The sequence below is a fragment of the Nothobranchius furzeri genome, chromosome 7 (genome assembly GCF_043380555.1).
Source record: "Nothobranchius furzeri strain GRZ-AD chromosome 7, NfurGRZ-RIMD1, whole genome shotgun sequence".
Lineage (NCBI taxonomy): Eukaryota > Metazoa > Chordata > Actinopteri > Cyprinodontiformes > Nothobranchiidae > Nothobranchius > Nothobranchius furzeri.
Window position 1 is genome coordinate 64,762,149 of NC_091747.1, and position 16,965 is coordinate 64,779,113.

Sequence of the window (16,965 nt, forward strand, 5' to 3'; positions counted from 1 at the left end):
GGTGTCGTACCCGTGGGGACCGGGCTTTCTCAGTCCTAGCACCGTCACTCTGGAACCAGTTGCCACCCTCAGTTAGGCTGTCCCCATCTCTGCCAGTCTTTAAGAATCACCTAAAAACCCACCTCCTCCGCTTGGCGTTTCCTGAACATGTTTGATTTTGGCCTCTTTTATGTTGATTTTATCTCACAGTTTTCATTGGTTCACTCAATCCCTTGTTTTACACATTTGTTCTGTGCCAGAATGTTTCATCTATCTTGTAATTTATATTTTGCAATTTGTATTGTGTAATTTGAATTGCTTTTATTGTTGATTTATTCAATATATTTACTTACAACTGTACCATGTTCAGCGCTTTGGGCTTCCTGACAGGGTTGCGGAAGGCGCTTTATAAATAAAGCTTTGATTGATTGATCCTTCCCACGGATTCGGACACACCCTTTGTCACTTCTCACCAAAGGAAGTGCTACCATGGTAACAGAGTAAAACTATCAGGAACCCCCCCCCCCCCCCCCAGTAAGGTTTCACCCAGACTGTTATGCCCCCCAGTCATTGACTCACAAACAGCTGTAGGAACTTGAGGATCCTCTTGTGGGTCAGGATGTAGAGAGCATTCCCACTGATGGGATCGATGACAGGGAGTCGGTGGATCTTGTTCTTTATCAGAGAGTGGACCGCTTCAAATATACTGGAGGTGGGGTGGGTAGGATATGTCTGGTCAAGACTCTGGGATGTTTAGGGTGTTTGTGGGTTTTTCTCTGCAGATTCACAACAAGAACTAAGATACCTGGCATCAGGTGGGATGTGGACTAGGGGTTTGAAGGTCTCCTGCAGGTACAGCTCTGTGAACACGAACACAAGCAAGTTATTTCCAACATGTTAGTATAAAAGGTATATTAGTGGCTGACCTGTGGTCAGTGAGATCTCCCACCTCTCCAAGTCTCAATCTTGTGTTCCTCTAGCTCGTAGATCTGCACCTGGTGAACACAAACACACCTGAGGGTCAGAGCGAGGCCAGGTCCCAATCTAAAACTAACCGATATTAGAAATAAATATTAAAATTAAATATCAAAACTAAATTATATAAAACAAAACTGAATGATACCTCTCCCTGGGCTTCCACCTTACCGTTGTAATGGTTTAATTTACATGTTATTTAATGAGCCATAGGATTCCATAGTAAATATGAAATCAACCTTATGGATCTGTGGGTACTTTTAACCAGAAGATTGGACCTTTTTATTGCAAGGATTATGTAACACTTTGTATTAACTCAGAGACAACAGAAGAGAGAGTCAAGTTTAAAAGTTTAAAGATTTATTACTAAACAAATTAAACTAGACTAACTTTAACACTAAATGTATGATGTAACTAAGGTGAGTGAGACGGAGAATGGTGTAGTGTGGAATGTTGCTCAGAACCAGCAAATCCGAAGAAACAATTAGTTCTGGTGGGAAGTGAAGGTGATGTCTTCGCGCTAAGCTTTGATTTGGAGATTCATAAACACATAAGACGCCATTCTGTCGGTCTACGTACCCTCAGCAGAAGTCCCCGTCTAGATCAGGAGGTGTAGAGCAAGGGCGTAGGAACCGGGGGGGATGGGTGGGACGTGTCCCCTCCAATATTTGACAAACGCGCATTCGTCCCCCCCAATAACATGGAGAAGAAAAAGAGTGATTTTTAAATATTTGACTCGCGAGCTTTTATTTTGAAAGACACCGCGGACTTCTCTCCGACACAGGGCCTCCCCTCAGGGAGTTAGACAGGCTGGCTGAGAGAAGCAGGAGTCAGAGCCGGGGCAGACAGGTGTCAGACAGACGGCAGCAGCGCAGCGAGTTCTTCTCATGGGCAAAAAAAGAAAGAAAGGAATTGTGAGTTGGTAATAATTTAGTCCAAGAGTATAATTTTATTTCTGATCAAACGCTAAAATGGCTGACTAGCGTAAACATCTTGCTAGTTAGCATTAAACATTAAACAACACTTCTAGTCAACAAAAAATGGCGAATTTTACAGTAACAGACAAAAACCATTTGACACGAAATAAATAAAAAAGTAGAATCTCCACATAAAAATGGAGTTTGTAAGTGTGACTGTTGCTTGTTTGTGACATTCTCATCACATTTCATTTTTAAACCTTATTCATGTCACTTTTTTCATATAAGAGACCAGAGGAAGTTCAGCAGGAAATGATGAAGAAGGTGAGACAGGCAGCATCAGACCTGCTGAGGTGCAGGTAGGTGCTACAGTGGAGTGAGATTTTAGATGGTTGATGATGAGAGGAAGATTCGAGTATGATAACAAGTGAACACGACTAAATAATACTATAACAACCATGATTTTAATGTTGCACTAGTCGTCCAACAGTATTTTTACTCCTTATTCCTGTCCACTGTTTTTATATTAGAGATCAGATGAAGTTCAGCAGGAACCAGTTGAGGGTGAGACAGGGAGAGCCAGACCTGCTGAGGGTGAGACAGGGAGAGCCAGACCTGCTGAGGGTGAGACAGGGAGCGCCAGACCTGCTGAGGGTGAGACAGGGAGAGCCAGACCTGCTGAGGGTGAGACAGGGAGCGCCAGACCTGCTGAGAGTGAGACAGGGAGAGCCAGACCTGCTGAGGGTGAGACAGGGAGCGCCAGACCTGCTGAGAGTGAGACAGGGAGAGCCAGACCTGCTGAGAGTGAGACAGGGAGAGCCAGACCTGCTGAGGGTGAGACAGGGAGAGCCAGACCTGCTGAGAGTGAGACAGGGAGCGCCAGACCTGCTGAGGGTGAGACAGGGAGAGCCAGACCTGCTGAGAGTGAGACAGGGAGCGCCAGACCTGCTGAGAGTGAGACAGGGAGAGCCAGACCTGCTGAGGGTGAGACAGGGAGAGCCAGACCTGCTGAGAGTGAGACAGGGAGAGCCAGACCTGCTGAGAGTGAGACAGGGAGCGCCAGACCTGCTGAGGGTGAGACAGGGAGAGCCAGACCTGCTGAGAGTGAGACAGGGAGAGCCAGACCTGCTGAGGGTGAGACAGGGAGCGCCAGACCTGCTGAGGGTGAGACAGGGAGAGCCAGACCTGCTGAGGGTGAGACAGGGAGCGCCAGACCTGCTGAGAGTGAGACAGGGAGAGCCAGACCTGCTGAGAGTGAGACAGGGAGAGCCAGACCTGCTGAGAGTGAGACAGGGAGCGCCAGACCTGCTGAGGGTGAGACAGGGAGAGCCAGACCTGCTGAGAGTGAGACAGGGAGTGCCAGACCTGCTGAGAGTGAGACAGGGAGAGCCAGACCTGCTGAGAGTGAGACAGGGAGTGCCAGACCTGCTGAGAGTGAGACAGGGAGCACCAGACCTGCTGAGAGTGAGACAGGGAGAGCCAGACCTGCTGAGAGTGAGACAGGGAGCACCAGACCTGCTGAGGGTGAGACAGGGAGAGCCAGACCTGCTGAGAGTGAGACAGGGAGTGCCAGACCTGCTGAGAGTGAGACAGGGAGAGCCAGACCTGCTGAGAGTGAGACAGGGAGAGCCAGACCTGCTGAGAGTGAGACAGGGAGCACCAGACCTGCTGAGAGTGAGACAGGGAGAGCCAGACCTGCTGAGAGTGAGACAGGGAGCGCCAGACCTGCTGAGAGTGAGACAGGGAGTGCCAGACCTGCTGAGAGTGAGACAGGGAGAGCCAGACCTGCTGAGAGTGAGACAGGGAGCACCAGACCTGCTGAGGTGCAGGTAGGTGCTACAGTGAAGAGTGAGATGGTTTTAGGTTACTGATGAGAGGAAGATTTGAATGTAATAATAAGTGAACACAGTTAAATATATGTAATCCCATTACAAGCAGGGCTGGGCAGTACGGTTTAAGAATAAATTACATTCTGTACACGCTTCCTTAGAAATATTAGAAAAATAAGTGTTAAACTCTGCTTTCTGGTGCATTTAGACTGCAGTTTTGGCCACTGTTTGTTTCTTTTGTCCATCTGAATAATAACGTAGTTCCAGCTGTTGTTGTAAGTGAATTATTTCTTTTTCATTCTGTCAGAAACAAACAGATTTTTCTGATTGTTGGTCAGCATTGTTGGCTGATGTAATTTAAAATATTCTGATGAGAGTCAGATCAATTCAGACTGAATATTCACAGCTTTAGTCTGGTATTAAATCTGTTTACACGTCTACCCATAGGAATAAGATAATATATCCTACATTCATATTATTAAAATATATCCTACATTCATATTATTAAATAAAAATAAAACACTACTGACACATAAACAGCTTTTTTATAATTAAAACGTCCACGTTGGCCGGTAATCACCTGGATCTGGCTAATGGGGAGTAAGTAAGTAAGTAAAAGTAAGTAAGTAAGTAAAAGTTTATTTATAGAGCGCCTTTCACAGGCATAAATCACAAAGCGCTGTACAACATGATAAAGATCAGGGCAAATACCACTAACCAATAAAAACATCAGAAAAACAATAGCAGTGATAAAATAGTAAATAAAATCATGAGTATAAACAAAGTGAAGGTGTGAACCCGAACAAAGCCATCTTTTTGAAACATTTAGGGAGGGAACGCCTGGATGAAAAGGTGAGTTTTTAGATGGTTTTTAAAGACCTCTACAGTGTTAGAGAGACGGAGATTTGAAGGTAGACTGTTCCAAAGTCTGGGTGCAATAGTCTGAAAGGCCCCGTCCACTTTGGTTTTCAGTCTGGTTCGAGGAACAGCCAGGAGGTTTTCAGATGTGGATCTAAGGTTCCGAGAGGTGGTGTGTGGGGATAAAAGCTCAGATAGGTAGCTTGGAGCCTGGTTGTTAAGAGCTCTATAGGTCAGGACTAAAACTTTAAACTGTATTCTATATTCTACCGGGAGCCAGTGGAGGGACTGTAAACCTGGAGTGATGTGAGCTCGTCTGCTGGATTTGGTTAGGAGTCTGGCTGCTGCATTTTGGATGGCTTGAAGGCGTGAGAGGGAGGTTTTGCTGAGACCAGTAAAAAGAGCGTTACAGTAGTCTAAGCGTGATGACACAAAGGCATGGATGATTTTTTCCAGATCTGCAGTAGAAACCAGTTTACGGACTTTTGAAATGTTTCTCAGTTGAAAGAAACGAGAGCGGGAGATGGTTTTGACGTGTGAGTCTAAACTTAAAGCTGGATCAAAAATAACTCCTAGGTTTCTAATGTTGGCCTTGGCTGATGGGCAAAAAGAGGCAATTTCCTGCTCGATTTCTGGCCGAAGTTCCGGGGGTGCAGAGATCAGGGTCTCTGTCTTGTTAGCATTGAGGACAAGAAAGTTGCTGGACAGCCAGTTACTGATCTGGGTCAGGCAGAGTACAAGGGTGGCCAGCCTGTCCAACTGGTGTAGCATAAAGGACATATAGAGCTGAATATCATCAGCGTAGATGTGGTAGGAGATGTCTGGGAAAGACTGAATGATGCCAGCTAGGGGAAGAATATAGAATGCGAATAGTAGAGGCCCTAGAACTGAACCTTGTGGGACCCCACATGTTAGAGTGGCAGTATCTGAAGAGAAGGTTTCGCACTTCACTGTGAATGTTCTGTTGGTGAGATAGGAAGAGAGCCAGTCTAGAGCAGAACCTGAAATCCCAGCCAGGGCCTTTAACCTGTTTAGTAGAACGTTGTGGTCTACAGTGTCAAAAGGAGCCTAAGTCTCCTCCCCTTCTGGCTGGCTCATGGGTCCCCGATCAAAAAAAAAAAAAAAACAGAATGTTAGTGAACTGGGCTATAAAAGTTATTTTCTTGTCTTTCTGGGCTTTGCCTTACGCCCTCAGTCACATCTGTCAGACTTTTCTAATCCTAGAGTTTCACCGTCTATCAGATTTTCTATCAGAGGCTAAAGCAGGAGATAGCGGCAGGAGACTATGTTCATGTTCAGCCTGCATGAAACACTCAGTGACACGTTAGAATCAGAAATAATCATTTAATGTATTTTTTCAGTGAAGTTGACCTACGGTATATATTGACCTAAAACAGATTTGTTAGATTTCCAAAATGTGTTCCCCCCAATATTAAACTCGTTCCTACGCCCTTGGTGTAGAGGTCCAGCTTGGACCCTTTGGAGCCGAAGCTTGTAGAACAGCCGCGGCAGCCGACCAGTCCAGTCTTGAGATACTTCGGGGTCACGACAGTTTTGTTGGCATCTAACAAGACCCAAAACGTGATGATTCAGCTTTTATTCTGAAAGGAACCGTTGCAGCAGGTGGAACAGCAACAGATTTTATCCAGCTTGTCGTTGGTTCTTTTGGCTGAAGAGGAAAGTTATGGATCGGCCACTCCGACAACTTCTCTAGAACACTTTGAACTGGCGTTAAAGATGACGTGGGCATAGTTTTATACTTTGGATGTTTTGGTTTATGGTCGAATGAAAAGATGACAGATTTACCAAACACCACCAAAACCACGCCTCCGTCAGATCTGGCAGATTCTGATTGGATCAGTAAAGCAATGTGTCATGTCTTAACGCTACGTGAGATCAGTCCTAGTGGAAACATTTAAAGTCATATTACTTATTTTATTCTATAGGATTATAATAAAGTAATTAATATTGTCATTTCACAGATTGGTCACATCTTATTATTGACTAACACTTTGTTTGATTAGCTTTATTAAAAATAAAGTTCTTCGATTTATTAAAAAGAGAGAGTCCTTTTCTTCATTCTTCTCTTGAGCTGGAAAATAAGCAGTTTAGAGCAAATGCATGAGATCTCGAGGCCATATCTCATGCAGAATAGTTCTGTGTCAGAGGAGAAGGGGAAATGACTTTTAGGGGGAAAACAGTAATTTCATTCTGTTACACTGTGGTGGAGGGGTTTGAGTGTCTCAATGATCCTAGAAGCTAAGTTGTCTGAGGCTTTCTGCCTCTGGTAGGGTCAGCCATGGCAAACAGGTCCTAGGTGAGGGATCAGACAAAGAGCAGCCCGAAGACCTCTTATGATGAATTATATAAATGGAAACCGTGTTCCCTCACCTGGACGTGGGTCACCGGGGCCCCCCTCTGGAGCCAAGCCTGGAGGTGGGGCCCATTGGCGAGCACCTGGTGGCCGGGCTTTCACCCATGGAGCCTGGCCGGGCACAGCCCAAAGAGGAGCGTGGTAGTCGAGGGCGGGGACCTTGGCGGTCTGATCCTCGGCTACAGAAGCTGGCTCTTGGCACATGGAATGTCGCCTCTCTGGTGGGGAAGGAGGCTGAGTTGGTGTGTGAGGTTGAGAGGTTCCGACTAGATATAGTCAGACTCACCTCAACGCATGGCTCTGGCTCTGGAACCAGTTTCCTTGAGAGGCGTTGGACTTTCTACCACTCTGGAGTTGCTCCCACTGAGAGGCGCCGAGCAGGGGTGGGCATACTAGTTGCCCCCCATCTTGTGCCTGTACGTTGGGGTTCACCCCAGTGAATGTGAGGGTAGCCTCCCTCCACCTACGTGTGGGGGGACGGGTTCTGACTGTGGTCTGTGCTTATGCACCAAACTACAGTTCAGACTACCCACTGTTTTTGGAGACCTTGGAGGGTGTGCTGGAGAGCGCTCCTTCCGGTGACTCCCTCGTTGTGCTGGGGGACTTTAACGCTCACGTGGGCAACGACAGTGAGACCTGGAGAGGTGTGGTTGGGAGGAACGGCCCCCCTGATCTGAATTTGAGTGTTTTGTTAATGGACTTCTGTGTCAGCCATGGATTGTCCATAATGAACACCATGTTCAGACATAAAGGTGTCCATATGTGCTCTTGGCACCAGGATACCTTGGGCCGCAGCTCGATGATTGACTTTGTTGTTGTTTCATCTGACCTGCGGCCGCATGTCTTGGACACTCAGGTGAAAAGAGGGGCGGAGCTGTCAACTGACCACTACCTGGTGGTGAGTTGGCTCAGATGGTGGGGGAGGATGCCGGTCAGACCAGGCAGGCCCAAACGTATCGTGAGGGTCTGCTGGGAACATCTGGCAGTCTCCTGTCAGAAGGAGCTTCAATTCCCACCTCCAACAGAACTTCCAAAATGTCCCGGGTGTAACGGAATGAAATGACTGTTTTCCACCTAAAATTAATTTCCCCCCTCTCCTCAGCAGGAACTAATCTGCATGAGACTGCCTCAAGGACTCATGCATTTGCTTCTAAACTGTTTTCCTTTCCAGCCCAAGAGCACAATAAAAAAAAGGACTCTCTTTTTAATAAATCAAATAACTCTCTGTTTTAATAAGCTAATCAAACAAAGTGTTAGTCAATAATAAAATGTGAACCAATTTGTGACATGAAAATATTAATTACTTGATATTATAATCCTATAGAATATAATAAGTAATGTAACTTTAAATGTTTCCACTAGAGACTGATTAAACGAAAGGTTAAGACATGACACATTGCTTTTACTGATCCAATCAGAATCTGCCAGATCTGATGGAGGTGTGGTTTTGGTGGTGTTTGGTAAATCTGTCATCTTTTCATTCAACCATAAACCAAAACATCAGAAGTATTAAACTATGCCCACGTCATCTCTAACGCCAGTTCAAAGCGTTCTAGAGAAGTTGTCGGAGTGGCCGATCTGTAACTTTCCTCTTCAGTCGAAAGAACCAACGACAAGCTGGATAAAATCTGTTGCTGTTCCACCTGCTGCAACGGTTCCTTTCAGAATAAAAGCTTAACCCTGTTTTGTGTCTCGCTAGATACCAACAAAACTGTCGTGACCCGGAAGTATCTCAAGACTGGTCTGGTTGGCAACCGCTGCTTTTCCTACTGGCTTCGGTTCCAGAGAGAGTCAAGCTGGACCTCGACATTCCTGATCTAAAGGGGACTTCCGAAAGGGTACATAGACCGACAGAATGGCGTTGAATGTGTTTATGAATCTCCTAACCAAAGCTTAGCACGAAGACATCACCTTCAATCCCATCAGAACTAATCGTTTCTCGGGATTTGCTGGTTCTGAACAACATTCCACACTACACCATTCTCCGTCTCATTCCCCTTAGTGACACCATACATGTAGTGTTTAAAGTTAGTCTAGTTTTAATTTGTTTAGTAATAAATCTTTAAACTTTTAAAACTTGACTCTCTCTTCTGTTGTCTCTGAGTGAATACGAAGTGTTACATAATCCCTGCAATAAAAAGTTCCAATCTTCTGGTTAAAAGTACCCACAGATCCATAAGATTGATTTCATATTTACTATGGAATCCTATGGCTCATTAAATAACATGTAAATTAAATTCTTACACGGGGGAGGCGGGGGACATTAAGTCTGAATGAACCCTGTTCTGTGCCTCCATTGTTGAGGCGGCCAACTGGAGCTGTGGTCGCAGGATTGTCGGTGCCTGTCGTGGTGGCAACCCCTGAACCCACTGGTGGACACCAGCGGTTAGGGATGCTGTCAAGCTTAAGAAAGAGTCCTATCAGGTCTTTTTGGCCTGTGGGACTCCAGAGGCAGCTGACGGGTACCGGCAGTCCAAGCGGAACGCGGCTCAGGTGGTCGCCAAGGCAAAAACCCGAGCATGGCAGAAGTTCGGTGAGACCATGGAGCAAGACTTCCGTATGGCTTCGAGGAGATTCTGGTCCACCATCCGGCGCCTCAGGGTGAAAAGCAGTGCGCTACCAACACTATCTATAGTGGGGACGGTGTGCTGCTGACCTCTACTCAGGATGTTGTGGATCGGTGGGCAGAATACTTCGAAGACCTCCTCAATCCCACCGACACGTCTTCCAGTGAGGAAGCAGAGTCTGGGGACTTTGAGTTGGCCTCTGGTGCTGAGGTCACTGAGGTGGTTAAAAAGCTCCTCTGTGGCAAGGCTCCAGGGGTGGATGAGATCCACCCAGAGTTCCTTAAGGCTCTGGATGTTGTGGGGCTGTGTTGGCTGACGCGGCTCTGCAATATCGCGTGGGCATCAGGGGCAGTCTCACTGGCCTGGCAGACCGGGGTGGTGGTCCCCTTATTTAAAAAGGGGTACCGCAGGGTGTGTTCCAACTACAGGGGGATCACACTCCGAGCCTTCCTGGTAAGGTCTATTCAGGGGTTCTGGAGAGGAGGGTCCATCGGATTGTTGAACCTCAGATTCAGGAGGAACAATGTGGTTTTCGTCCTGGACGTGGAACACTGGACCAGCTCTATACCCTTAGGGGGATCCTGGATGGTGTGTGGGAAGTCGCCCAACCAGTCTACATGTGTTTTGTGGATTTGGAGAAAGCGTTTGAGCGCGTCCCTCGGGGGCCCTGTGGGGGGGGGTACTCCGGGAGTATGGGGTACCGGGCCCCCTGAAGCGCCTCGTGATTTTTATCTTGAGAAGTGCTATAGAAATGATATTTTCTTCTTCTTTTCTTCTCTGATACGGACTGTTAGGACCCTGTATGACCGGTGTCAGAGCTTGGTCCGCATTGCCGGCAGTAAGTCGGGCTCGTTCCCAGTGAGAGTTGGACTCCGCCAAGGCTGCCCTTTGTCACCAATTCTGTTCATAACCTTTATGGACAGGATTTCTAGGCGCAGCCAAGGTGTGGAGGGCATCCGTTTTGGTAGCCTGAGGATCAGGTCTCTGCTATTTGCAGATGATGTGGTCCTGTTGGCTTCATCAGAACGTGATCTCCAGCTTTCACTGGAGCGGTTCGCAGCCGAGTGTGAAGCAGCTGGGATGAGAATCAGCTCCTCTAAATCTGAGACCACGGTCTTGATTTGGAAAATGGTAGAAAGCCTTCTCCGGGTCAGGGATGAGGTCCTGCCCCAAGTGGAGGAGTTTAAGTATCTCGGGGTCTTGTTCACGAGTAGGGATGGGTACAGAATTTGGTACTTTTTAAGGTACCGACCGAATTCCACAGTACTGACCGAGCACCGATTCACGTCATTTGAAACGGTGCCTCGTTTCGGTACCCGTCCTTCATAACGAGAACTTGCCAAGACAGTTGCGCATGCACAAGAGCGTTATGTCGTCGCTCGCTGCGAGCCAGTTGTAAACAGAGCAGCATGGTAGAAAGAACGAAAGCTAAAGCTTGGGTCCACTTCACTAAATGTGATGGGTAACTGGGTGAAGATGAAACCAGCAACAACGATCTAAGTGTGAGGCATCATCGTTTTAATCTGCTCCAGCAGTTAAATAAACTGTTTAAGATAACGTTAGCTTGGTATGTTAGCTTCCATTGCCACCGTTGTTATCAGCTAATGGTGCGTTCGCTTTCTCCTCGGAAATTCTAACTTCCCAGTAGGAAAAATCAAATGAAAAAGGACGGCAAAAGGAATGAAGATACACAGTAAATTTAGTTCACAGTAAAGATGTTTGCTTCAGTTTAATTATCAGCTTATAAAACTACAAGGACGATGTTAAAATACAAACAGTTGAATGTTATTTATCGTGATATTTATCAAATATGGTTATATAATGAGAAAAATATATATCTAATTATAAAAGAGAATTAAAATAATAAACACTCAAAAGTATCGAAAATTGGTACCGTTGAGTACCGGTATCGATTCGTAGGTACCGGGAATTAGTACCGGATCGATTCAAATGTCAAAGGTACCCATCCCTATCATCACGAGTGAGGGAAAGCTGGAGCGTGAGATTGATAGGCGGATTGGGGATGCATCTGCAGTGATGCGGGCGTTGTATCGGTCTGTCGTGGTGAAGAGAGAGCTGAGTCAGAACCCTGATTTTGTGTGTGTGTGTGTGTGTGTGTGTGTGTGTGTGTGTGTGTGTGTGTGTGTGTGTGTTTGTGTGTGTGTGTGTGTGTTTGTGTGTGTGTTACCATGGGGGATTTGTAGTATCTGGTCAGAATGTTGATGAAGTCTGTGATGGTCAACATTCCTGAAACAGAAATACCAAAGTTAAGGGTGCAAGTTGTTACCATGGTGACAGATGCAGCAGAGGAGAGGAGGGAGAGCAGAACCAGGGACGTGGCTCAGAAGAAGTCTAGAGGGGCAGCAAAGGGTCCGACTCTGAGCTAGGAACGCCAAGTTAACATCTACTGTGTCTTCCTGGACTGTTGTCTATGTAACGTCCAGCAATGGTCAGTTTTTAGGTACAGTTTGACCATTCAACATCTGGTCAACATCTGGTCAAAAAGGAGACACAAGACTGCATGTGTTCCCTTTAAATTGGCCTGCCTTCATCCCATCAGATGGAGCTCAGAGCGTGCAGCTCTGAACGCATGATAACGGATTGTCAACAATAATGTTCTCTCCTCAAGGTCCATCCTTATCGTCCTACAGGATTCTTCATGGCTTTGAATAAGGAACACTCGCAGCTCAGATCAGTTGCTAAATCAAAGAATGACTTCCTAAATTAAATGTGAACTTCTACAACTTATAAGCTAGATAATCATTAAATAAACGTTTGTTTATTGCTACTTATAATAATTATAATATAATGAAATGTTTCATTAACATGCTCATTGATTGAAGTTTGAAATGAATGTTATGTTATGATTACAGTGATTGAAATACGTTTCAGCATGTTTACGTGACAAGGTAATCACCATTTGCACTCACACAAGAACAAGTAAGGTAAAGTTAAACTCATGACACATAGATAGTCCTTTACCCAGATCAGAGCTTCCGGTATCAAAGAAGGCGTGTTTCTGAGATTCTTGGTAACATTCCTCAAACTTGCCAACCTCTGGTTGGCTACACAAATCATAACATGAGAACCTTAAAACCAGATCACTCTGGTGATTCCTCAGTTCTAGAGAAAGCTTCAGACAGGCCACCTGAAGCAAAACCTCTTAAAAAATATATATTTTATTTATGTATTTGCAATTTTACAGATTATGTGAATTGTACAGTTGATGTGAATGTCAACAGTGAAAGTACAAATAATGAGGCGCTAGAGAGCACCACATGGAATAGACGCGTTCTTGTCGAGCTCCGCGAAACCCTCGTTAAATTTGCTTTTAAAATTGCACTTGCATCACCTGAGCATCGCCATGGGCAAGCCTAAAGCCAAGGGTAAACCCACTATTCCTGACTCTCCTGCTGAGGAAGACAATAGAACAACTCTGTCGGCTGAAGAAGGAGCTAACCTCAGAGGCTACTACCGGCATCAACCAGCGCCCTAACTCACAACCAACGCTCGCTAACGTCCTGGCTGCTATCACGAGGCTGGAGTCGGACTTAACAGCAAGATTTGATGGATTCGACGCGAAACTACACCTTGTTCAAACCTCCCTCACCGACCACACCGCACATATTACCGACCTGGAGGGAGCGGCAACAGACCATGAAGGCCGCATCACAGACCTGGAGCAACGCTACAAGGAAATATTGGATTCCAACACGGCCATGAAGCGAAATCTACTTGACCCTGAAAATCGTTCAAGGCGCTCAAACATTAAAATTACGGGCTTACCAGAGACTGCCGAGAAGGGAAATCCAACTCACTTCATAGCTGATCTCCTGCCAAAACTTCTCGGACCCGACAGCTTCCCCAGCGGCCTCAAGGTAGACCGAGCACACTGGATAGGTGCAAAATCCTCCTCGGCATGCCCGCGCGCAATGATTGCCAAAATCCATCACTTCCCAGCGAAAGAGAAAATACTCAGCCTTGCCCGTCGGCAATCCCCCCTGCTATTCAACGGAGCCCGGATCAGCATTTTCCCAGACTTTTCTCCTGAAGTCTCTGAGCAACGCCGGGCCTTTGACGATGTGAAAAAGAAACTGAGGGAGGCGGGTATAAAACATGGCATCCTCTTCCCTGCGCGACTGGTCCTCACGTTGGGGACCGAGCAGAAAATATTTCTGAAACCCGCCGAGGCTGAAGAACTCATAGACAAGTTCGTCACATCCACTGCTGCTGCACAGCACACCTGAGCCACCCGCGGAGTTGCCCGGCACAGGATCAGCTGACTGTCTGCGGTTTCCCCACATGAAATAAATACTGTTGTTCTCTGCCCAACTTAATTTATCTGCAAGCTGTGAGACATGAGGGTGAACGGGCCACTCGGAAAGCTCACCGTTAAGGTACTTGTATGTTATGGTTACTACTAGTCACAACGCCAGTTTAACTGGACTTTTCCATGTAGTGTTAGTACGTTTCCCAATGTTTATGAGGGTGTTTATGCTCTGCTCCGTTTGGGGGAGCAGACAAGGGGATGGCGGAAGGGAAGGGTTACTATTTTGTTGTTGTTTTTCATTGTTTTTTCATTCTTCTTTTCAGTACTAGCGGCTTCATTATTGCGGATGGGTCATATTAGTTTGGTAGTGTCTCTACATGGCTATTGATACTGCTCCGTCTTCACCACAAGGTGGCACTCTAACCATGCTGAGTTGGAATGTTAGAGGTCTGAGAACCAACCTGAAAAGAGGCAAGGTTTTTTCTCACCTGAAGTCTTTAGCTGGGGACATTATTATTTTACAGGAAACACATATTAAACATACAGAACAATGGAGGCTAAAATATAACTGGATCTCTCAAATTTATCAGTCAACATTTTCTTCTAAAGCCAGAGGGGTAGCTATATTACTACGGCGAAATATCTCATTCCAACACATTTCTACAATCTCTGACCCAAACGGTCGCTATATTATTGTAACAGGCCATATTTTGACGCGACATGTAACTTTCGTTAATATATATGCGCCCAACTTTGATGATCCCGGATTTTTTAGAAAAGTTTTTAATCTCATCCCGGATCCCTCCACCACTCATTTAATCGTAGGTGGGGACTTCAATACGGTACTGGATTGTTTTACTGACAGACTTTCTTCATGCCCAACTGTTCCTTCCAAATCCACCTTTACCATAAACAGTCTGATTAACTCTATGAACCTCGTTGACATCTGGAGGCTTCAACACCCCACTGGCAGGGACTACGCCTTCTTCTCCCATGTACATTAATCATATACAAGAATCGATTATTTTCTAACAGATGCTAAACTGACTCCAGAGGTAACTGACACCAAATACCACAACATTTTAATTTCCGACCATTGCCCCGTTGAAGTTAAAATCAGCATAGGCGGGACCAAACCTGTTTTCGACTGGCGGTTCAACCCACTACTACTTAAAGATGAGCATTTTCGCCAATACATGGATAATCTTATAACGGACTATCTGTCCCAGAACGACACAGGCGACGTCACAGATTCCACTCTTTGGGAAGCTTTTAAAGCTGTCGCACGGGGCCACATCTTAGCCTATTAAGCTAAGCTGAAGAGGGAAGAGCAGAGAAAAATGTCAGAAATTAATACCCAATTATCAATCCTTGAGAGTGATTACCAACAGTCTCCTTTACCCTCTAAACTAAATGAGATCTTGAAACTTAAATTTAGATACAACACTATCCTGTCTAAGCGAACGAGCACCATGCTATTAAAAATCAGACAAAAAGCATTCGAACTGGCCGACAAACCACACAAACTGTTAGCTCGTCAGCTCAGAAACAATCAGGCTAAACGAGCAATTCACAAAATTAAGACAAACACAGGCATAGTCACCACTAACCCAGCAGATATTAACAAATGCTTCCAACAATTCTATCAAGACCTTTATTCATCAAAAACCGCAGCGGATACCACACAAATCTCTGACTTCCTTCACGCCCTCAACCTACCTAAACTGAGTGCCACGGCTCAAGCGGACCTAAATGCAAACATCATTCAGGAGGAAGTTGCAGAGGCAATACGCTCCTTTCCCAGTGGAAAAGCGGCCGGCCCAGATGGCTTTAATATAGAGTTCTACAAAACATATTCAGATAAAATCACCCCTTTTATGCTACGGATGTTCAATCACTCTATCACTACTGGGCTGCTTCCTGAAACTTTGTATCTAGCTAACATTTCCCTTATACTGAAAAAAGGTAAGGATGAATTGGACCCTGCCCCATACCGCCCTATTGCTCTTCTTAACTCGGACTTTAAGATGTTCACCAAAATTCTTGCTAACAGACTAAATAAACATATATTGACCATAATCCATCATGACCAAACTGGATTTGTCCCAGGAAGATTCTCTTTCTTTAACGTTAGGCGGCTGATAAATATAATGTACACCAAATATGATAATAAATCCAAAGCCTCTATTTTAGCTTTTGATGCAAACAAGGCTTTTGACCAGGTCGAGTGGAAATACCTTCTGGAGTTTCACTTGAGTGAAACTTTAGCCTCCTGGGTTGAAATGCTGTACGCCTGCCCGAGAGCCTCGGTAATAATTCAATTCAATTCAATTCAAGTTTATATATATAGCGCCAAATCACGACAAGAGTCGTCTCGAGGCACTTCACATAATAAACATTCCAATTCACCAACTATGATAAATCAGCTACTTTTTTATTGCAGCGCTCCTGCCACCAGGGCTGCCCGCTGAGCCCTCTGCTTTTTGCATTAGCAATCGAACCCCTTGCCACTAGTATAAGGAATCACTCTTCCATAGCCCCGCTAATATTAGGCACACTAGACTATCATATCTCGCTCTATGCGGACGATATAATACTTTTTCTCTCTCAGCCTGAAGAATTTATCCCTCCGTTGCTTGAGTTTATTAAAATGTTTGGTGAACTATCTGGTTACACTGTGAACTGGGATAAAAGTGAATTTCTGCCCCTAAAAAACAACTTGAACCCACATTTTCTCAACAGCTTGCCCTTCCATATTGTTACAGACAAAATCCGATACCTGGGCCTGATTATTCCTAAAGATCCAAAGCCGATTTATAAACTGAACTATTTAAATTTATTAGAAAAACTTAAATCTAGTACTGAAACCTGGAGGTTGCTACCCTTATCTGTGATTGGGCGAGTCAACGCCATCAAAATGATGGCTCTTCCTAAGTTTCTCTATCTTTACCAAAATGCACCAATATTCCTAACTAAAACGTTCTTCAAGCTCCTAAACTCTATAAATTTCCCGTTTATTTGGGGATATAAACCACATCGCATTTCTAGAAAGCACATCTTCAAACTTAAATCCGCGGGAGGTCTTAACCTACCTAACTTTCAGCATTACTATTGGGCGGCAAACTGTAGAGCCTTGATGTACTGGCAAGACGCATACCCCGGTAATATCACGGACTCCACTCCTGCATGGCTTGCG

The 16,965-nt window shown here is 45.4% G+C and overlaps 1 protein-coding gene across 1 annotated transcript in view; it reads right to left on the reverse strand.

The window, feature by feature from the left end:
* Positions 1-16,965, reverse strand: part of LOC107373612 (uncharacterized) — a 67,284-nt gene that overhangs the window by 14,435 nt on the left and 35,884 nt on the right. Inside the window, exons 6-9 of the mRNA XM_070553451.1 lie at positions 11,688-11,746; positions 929-974; positions 785-839; positions 559-685 (exon numbers count right to left, since the gene is read on the reverse strand). Of these exons, the coding sequence (XP_070409552.1) occupies positions 559-685; positions 785-839; positions 929-974; positions 11,688-11,746 (287 nt within the window). The remainder of the gene's footprint in view (positions 1-558; positions 686-784; positions 840-928; positions 975-11,687; positions 11,747-16,965) is intronic.